This window comes from Peromyscus californicus, unplaced genomic scaffold, assembly GCF_007827085.1.
Source record: "Peromyscus californicus insignis strain IS unplaced genomic scaffold, ASM782708v3 Scaffold_22__1_contigs__length_63687245, whole genome shotgun sequence".
Lineage (NCBI taxonomy): Eukaryota > Metazoa > Chordata > Mammalia > Rodentia > Cricetidae > Peromyscus > Peromyscus californicus.
Genome location: NW_026294525.1, coordinates 9585960 through 9593707, shown reverse-complemented (window position 1 = coordinate 9593707; position 7748 = coordinate 9585960). Strand labels below are relative to the sequence as shown.

The 7748-nt window shown below is 45.9% G+C and overlaps 1 protein-coding gene across 2 annotated transcripts in view; it reads left to right on the top strand.

Annotated features, from left to right (window-relative positions):
• Window positions 1-5943: 5943 nt before the first annotated feature.
• The window catches only part of Sytl3 (synaptotagmin like 3), a 58431-nt gene continuing 56626 nt past the window's right edge, over window positions 5944-7748 (top strand). For both annotated transcript variants that reach the window (XM_052750875.1, XM_052750874.1), the window contains exon 1: window positions 5944-6464. In XM_052750875.1, coding sequence (XP_052606835.1) covers window positions 6355-6464 — 110 coding nt within the window. In that variant the 5' untranslated portion in view covers window positions 5944-6354. The remainder of the gene's footprint in view (window positions 6465-7748) is intronic.

Here is a 7748-nt window from a genome sequence, read left to right as displayed (position 1 = left end):
TTGTCCTGCCTACCTCCCAGTGTTGCGATTACAAGCTGTTCCGCTGTATTGAGTTTTTAACATGAATGCTGGGGATTGAACTTGGGACTTCATGCTTGCAAGGCAAACACTTTATGGACTGAGCCATCTCCCAGACACCACCGCAATCTTTTCTATTAATTTCCTTTCTATGGAGACTCAGAGCTCTGTAACAGAGATCTGCTAGTTCACTTGTCCATCTGGGAAATGGGAACAAGGGGACCCAAGGCTATGACACAGAGACATTCGAGGTGGCTGCTCCAGGGTCTGGAATCCTTGTCACCCTGTGTTTGTTTCTGCCTAGGTAAGAAGCCTTTCCGGAACAGATATGTCTTAGTTAGGGTTTCTATTGCTTTGAAGAGACACCATGACCATGGCAACTCTTATAAAGGAAAATAATTAATTGGGTTTGGCTTGCTTACAGTTTCAGAGGTTCAGTCCATTATCATCATGGTGAGGAGCATGGTGGCATGCAGGCAGATGTGGTGCTGGAGAAGTAGCTGAGAGTCCTACATCTTGCAGACAACAGGAAATGGTCTGAGAGACTGGGCGGCATCTTGAGCATAGGAAACCTCAAAGCCCATCCCCACAGTGAACACTTCTCCAACAAGGCCACACCCACTCCAATAAAGTCACGCCTCCTAATAGTGCCACTCCCTATGAGATTATGGGGCCAATTACATTCAAAACTACCACATTCTACTCCCTGGCCCCCATAAACTTGTAACAATATCATAATTCAAAATTCATTTAGTCCAATTTCAAAAGTCCCTATAATCTTTCACAGTCTCAACCATGTTTTAAAGTCCAAAGTTTCTTCTGAGATTCATGCAGTCTCTTAACTGTAATCTCCTATAAAATAAAAATAAAATAAAAAAACAGATCACACACTTCCAACATATAATGGCACAGGATACACACTACCATTCCAAAACATAGGAAAGGGAACACAGTGAGGAAATACTGAACCAAAGCAAGACTGAAAACCAGCTGAGCAAACTCCAAACTCTGCATCTCCATGTCTGATGTCAAAGTGCTCTTCAGATCTCCAAGTCCTTTCATCTTTGTTGACTGTGACACACTTCTTTCTCTTGGGCTGGTTCCACTCCCTGTTAGCAGCTCTCCTTGGCAGGTATCACATAGCTCTGGCATCTCCAACATCTTGGGGTCTCCAGTGCAATCCAGGCTTCAACTTCACAACTTCACACAATGGCCTCTCTGGGTCTCTCTAGGCCTCCATTCAAGGACACCCCTGACACATGCCTGGCCTCAGAGACTTTCCTTAGGCACAGAGGCAAATTCCATAACCCATTCCTTCTATCCTTGACTCTAAAGCCAGAACCACATGGTTGAAGCTGCCAAGTTCTGCTGGGGCTGGAACATGGTCCCCTTCACCAGCTTTCTGTCCTTCACTGCCTAAGCTTGGCTGTCCTGAAACTGGATCTCTAGACCAGGCTTGGATTAAAAGCATGCACCACTATATCCGGCTCTAAGCTTTTCTTTAATTTTCTTTAGTTCCTTTTCACAAGATGGAAACTTAACTGGGTGAGATCTTGCCCTGAGGTCACTACTACATTTATTCTGTTTCTTAATCTGTTTATTTCCTTGAACACAGAATTTAGCTCCAGTCCACTTTCTGGTGCTCTTTTTCTCCTCAAATATTTTTCCTTACTCAGCTCTCTCCTTTTCATTATAAATCTTCATTAGAGTTACCACTAATAACCACACAACAGAGTCTGTACTAGCTTGTTTGAGATTTCCTCTGCCAAGGAAATTAATCTAAAACTCTTCACTTGAGCCTCAGGCAGATTCTTTGGACAAGAGCAAAAAGTAGTCACATTCTTCACCAAAATATCACAAGAATGATTTCTAGGCAACATACTAAAAGTCTTCTCCTCTGAAACCTCTGAGCAAGCCCCTGAGAGTTCAAATCACCCTCAGCACCACTGTCTTCCATGCTCCTACTAGTCTGGCCCATTAAGCAGCACTTTCAACTGCGTTTCTAATCCACAGTCCCAAAGTCCGTATTACTCCAAACAAAAACATGGTCAGATCTACCCCAGTCCCTGGTACCAACTTCTTTGGAATGTGGTAGTTTGAATGTAATTGGTCTCCATAATCTCATGGGGAGTGGCACTATTAGGAGGTGTGGCTTTGTTGGAGTGGGCATGGCCTTGTTGGAGGAAGTGTGTCACTGTGGGGGCAGGCTTTGAGGTTTCCTATGCTCAGGATACTGCCGGTGTCTCAGACCACTTCCTGTGGCCTGCAAGATGTAGGAGTCTCAGCTACTTCAGCACCACATCTGCCTGCACATCACGAAGCTCCCAGCCATAATGATAAAGGACTGAACCTGTGAACTGTAAGCGAGCCAGCCCAATTAGATGTTTTCCTTGATAAGAGTTTCCATGGTCATGGTGTCTCTTCACAGCAATAGAAACCTTAAGACAAGGTACCTAAGGGTACTTTACTGGGGGCCAGAGGCCAAGCAACCCCTTTTCAGACCTCTAACTTTTCCAGTCCATGGAACCCCCACAAATGTTACATTAGCTTTATCTTACACTGGAGAACCCAACAAACACAGACCCTTTCAGGCCACAGTCCTCAGCCTGCAAGGCCCATAAACTTGGTCTAGGGGAAGCATATCTTTATTTCCTTTAATCTTTTTGAAAAATGTGTTTTGTTTTGTTTCATATAGTGTATAGGTATATTTGCACACCACTTGTGTGCCTGGTGCCCTCAGAGGTCAGAAGAGGGTGTTGGATCCCCTGGGATCAATTGTAAGCCATAATGTGGGTGTTGGAATCCAACTCTGGTCATCTGGAAGAGCAGTCAGTGCTCTTAACCACTGAGAAACCTCTCCAGACCCTAGTTCCACTAATCTTAATTAAAATTTAGTATTTCCTTCTATTATGAATATAAGAAAAAGCCAAGGTAAAATCAGTCAAATCTCAAGCATGGTATGTACTCACTCATAGGAGGATACTAGACATGAAACAAGGATGACTTGTCTGCTACTCACATCACCAGGGAGGCTACCTGGAAAACAGGACCCCAAGAAAGACACAGGGATCGCCCAATGACAGAGAAATGGAATGAGATCTACATGAACAGCCTGGACATGAGTGGCGGTAATGAAAGGCGAGGGTTGAGGGAAAGAGAGCTTGGGGGAGCGGGAGATCCCAGCTGGATCAACAACAGAGAGGGAGAACAAGGAATAGGAGACCATGGTAAATGAAGACCACATGAGAATAGGAAGAAGCAAAGTGCTAGAGAGGCCCACAGAAATCCACAAAGATACCCACACAACAGACTGCTGGCAATGGTCGAGAGACAGCCCGAACTGACCTACTCTGGTGATGGGATGGCCAAACACCCTAATTGTCGTGCTAGAAACCTCATCCAACTACTGAGGGATCTGGATGCAGAGATCCATGACTAGGCCCTAGGTGGATCTCTGCGAGTCCAATTAGCGAGAATGAGGAGGGTTTATATGAGCGAGAATTGTTGAGACCAAGGTTGGATAAAGCACAGGGACAAATAGCCAAATGAATGGAAACACATGAACTATGAACCAATGGCTGAGGGGTCCCCACTGGATCAGGCCCTCTGAATGGGTGAGACAGTTGATTGGCTTGATCTGTTTGGGAGGCATCCAGGCAGTGGGACTGGGTCCTGTGCTCATTGCATGAGTTGGCTGTTTGAAACCTGGGGCCTATGCAGGATTGCTTGGCTCGGCCTGGGAGGAGGGGACTGGACCCTCGGCCTGGGAGGAGGGGACTGGACCTACCTGGACTGAGTCTACCAGGTTGAACTCAGTCTGTGGGGAAGGCTTTGCCCTGGAGGAGATGGGAATGGGGGGGGGGGGGCTGGGGGGAAGGTGAGGGGGACGAGAGGGGGGAGAACAAGGGAATCCGTGGCTGATATGTAGAACTGAATTGTATTGCAAAATAAAAAAAAATAATAAAATAAAATAAAATAAAAAAATAAAAAAAATCAGTCAAACCTGTAACCTTGTTCCCAATAGAAATCACAAGTATTTTCCTATGACATCATGTGCCATAGATATCTCAAAGCATTGTTTATATCATTGCCACTTTGACATTATGCCACTCATTAAATAACTGCCAGACCTTAATTATCTCATGTATTAATGAATACACACACTACTATGTAACAATTTTTGAATAGTTCAGTGTGATCAATTTCTTTTATAACCCAATGTGCTTTATTTTATGCATTGAGATACAGAGCCCTCCCCAGACTACTGATGAAGAAGAGCTAAGAGCATTTGTTGAGAGAGAAGGATGCCATAGCGTCTGTTGCTTATCATTCATGAATTCAGAAGGAGTGTAGCTCCTGAAGTACCGAAAGGACTCCTTATTACTGAGGGGTCCACTTGGCTGGAAAATTAAAATGGCATTACAGAAAGCATGCTGCTTGAACCATCTACATGTTCTTACTAGATGGATGAATGCAGAATCTTTTGACTTGAACTAAACAGAAACAGGGCCCGATACCTAATGAAGTGCTATTACAGGACATAAATAATTGACAAGTTGAGGTTGCTGTAGTTACTCACATTCCCCTAATTGATTACAATTTTTTTTTTTGGACAATACTTGTAAAAATAATAGCCAACAGCTGAGGCCGTCCTTCCTCTAATGTATTTTCAATTAAGATGATGTAGAGTTTGCCATGTGCTCAGTAAAGACGCTTCCGTCAGCAATTATATAACATATATATAACATAATGGCCCAATAAGATTATTTCTGAGATGGGAATTTCTTACCTTGTTTGGCATGTTTGTGATGGTTTGGGTAAGAGCATGGCTGGAATAGCACATACTATATGTGCGTGGACGATACTTGATAAATGAACATGGTACATGTTCATGCATTGAACATAGTATTTTTTTACTTTTATTTTAATTCTGTGTGAGTGTGTGTTTGTGCATGGGAATGCCCACAGAAGCTGGAAGAAAGCTTTGGATTCCCTGGAGCTGGAGTTACAGGCAGTTGTGAGTTACCCAGTGTGCGTGTGTGTGTGTGTGTGTGTGTGTGTGTGTGTGTGTGTGTGTGTGTGTGTATTATGTATATTTGCTCCTGTGTGTGCAGGAACACCCTTACAGAAGCCAGGTGACAACCCCAGCTCTTGTCCCTCAGACCACACACCTTGATTTTTTTTTTTTTTTTTAAAGACAGGGTCCTTGGCTGGCCTGGAACTAGTCATGTGGCTAAGTTCGCTGAGCAACAAGCCGGAGGGATCTGCCTATCCGCCTCCCCAACACTCGGGTTAGAAGTGCACGCCTCCTTGGGTTCTGGGATTGAACTTGGACCCTCCTTCTTCCAAGGCAAACAGTGCACTCTGTGGCCTCCATATTGTAAAATGTATTCTGTCAGGTTTGTCTTCTACTTTTAGAAGAAACTCGCGGCCAAGTAGTCTGCTGGGTTTTGTTGCTCGGACACCGTACCCTTCACGCCTCTGGTTGCCTCATTTTCTCTGTGCTTGACCTGATCTTGTATGGTCTTGTTCATCACTCCGGGGGCAGTGAGCTATATCATACGCACATCCCGATAGCAGGTGTGCAGCAGGCTAGACCACCTGGGTCTCTGTAACTGAATTGGTGAACTCTAATGTTTGTGGTGACAGAATCATTGCCCATCTCTCGGGACATCAAACCAGGCTCCTTGTCCTCTCACAGCTGAAGATCCAGAATTCTTGGTAGGAGAATCCAAGTGTGGAAATTATAAGAAGTGTTGGAAAGATGTCTTCTTTAATAACGTTTGAATCGCAGCCTAAAATGCAAAGCTGTGTCCTCAGAAGTGATGCCACAGAGGTGCCGAGCCAGGGCCACTAATGCGGGCTTTGTTTGTTCTCTGTCTTTTCCAACAGGCTTTAAGGCTTCAAACAGGCTCGACTCTTGGTTGTCGCTTCTGCTGACCTGGACACAGTTTTTTTTCTGGGGAACGTTTGCTCTCCCCTTGCTATTTGTGAACTTCCTCAGGGTGGAGATCACTCGTGCTTTACAGAAATTATCTGCTCAGCAGCCATGCATCATTTATAACAATCTCTGGCAAAACCTCAGAAAAAGATACGCTCTTGTCTCATCGGGCAGAGCCCAGTGAAAACACCCCTCGGGTGGCAGTGGGGCGGCCTGGCGGAGCTTGCTTCTCCGAGGGAGTATGACCCAGTTCGGAAGGAAGCAAGAGTCCCAAGTCAAACACGGTCACTGGTGAAACCAGAGAGGGGCTCGCTCCTGCAGGATCGAGGGAAGCAGCTGGACTCCGGCGTCTCCACAGGACTGTGGATCTCTTCTGTCCGTCTTGGGGAGACGAAATGGCCCATGAAGTGGACCTGGAGTCCTTCAAGGAGTTGGAACGGGAGGTCATTCTCGGGGTCCTCTACCGAGATCAGGCTGTTCAAAGCATGGAAGAAGAAAGGGTCCGGTAAGCCATGCTTTGACCTGGGCGGTCCTATGGGGCTTGGCTTTTTCTGTTTGGGGACATGGCTTGTTGGCTTCCTTGTGACTGCTAGCTCGGGGAGGGGGTGCTGAACTTCTAACCCAAAAGGGTCCCGGGGAAGGGGTGGGGGTGGGGATTATTTTCGCAATGGAACTAAAATAATTCCACAGTTCTTTGGAAAGGGTGCCTTTGTGATATTTGCTTCTTGTACGCTTGCCCACTTTGTGAGAACAATAGAGGAACACCGGCAGGCTTCTGGCAGCCCCCTCAAGGGAAAACTTCCAGTTAAGCCCCCCTCCCGTGTTTTCCGTGGTACCTGGAGGCACAAAGAAGGAGGGTCGGAAACAGAAAACCGGTGGAATCCATTTCTGCCTTTTCTCTTTGTTCACATTTGCCTTGCGGCTGGCTTGGAAGAAGGGTGAACCTGCTTAGCCTGTTCCCTGACCCCTCTATCAACAGAAGCTTCTTTTCTGGCCTGGCTGTTGGGTCTGAGGTTGCACTTACTGGCAGCTCTGGACGGCAGAACCGCCCACTGTTAGCTGGGAGGTTCCCTCTGTAAATACATGGCTTGTTTTTCAGAGTTCATGGGCACACCTGAAATCTCAGTACCTGGGAGGTAGAAACGGCAGGATTAGAGGTTCAAGGTCAGGGCTTGGGAGATGGCTCAGCCGTTAAGGGCACTTTTTGATCTTGCAGAAGACCCTGGGTTCAATTTCCAGCATCCACGTGGTGGCCCACAACCATCTGTAACTCCATTTCAGGAAGATCCAATGCCCTCTCTGGCCTCTGTGGGAACCAGGCACTCATGTGGTGCACATACGTGCATACAGACAAAACACTCATACACATAAAATTGAAAGAAATTGAAATATTTTTTAATTTAAAAAAAAGGGTTCAAGATCACCTTTTAGCTATTAGGCATGTTTGAAAGTAAGCAGATGAATGATCGAGCATTTGCTTAGTGTGTAAGAAACCCTAGGGTCACTCCTAGCACCAAGGAGGGGTCAAGCCAATGTTTTTAAGAGGGGAACTTTTCTTGGGGTCACTAGAGAGATGACTCAGCCGTTAAGAGCACTGACTGCTCTTCCGGAGGACTAGGGTTCGATTCCCAATACCCATATGGTAGTTTACAACCCTCTGTAACTTCAGTCCAGGGGAACGCGACGCCCTCTTCTGGCCTCCACAGACACTGCAAGCCCGTGACGCTCTGACATACATGCAGGGGAAAACACCCATATGCATAGAAAAACACCACACATGTAAAGTCAA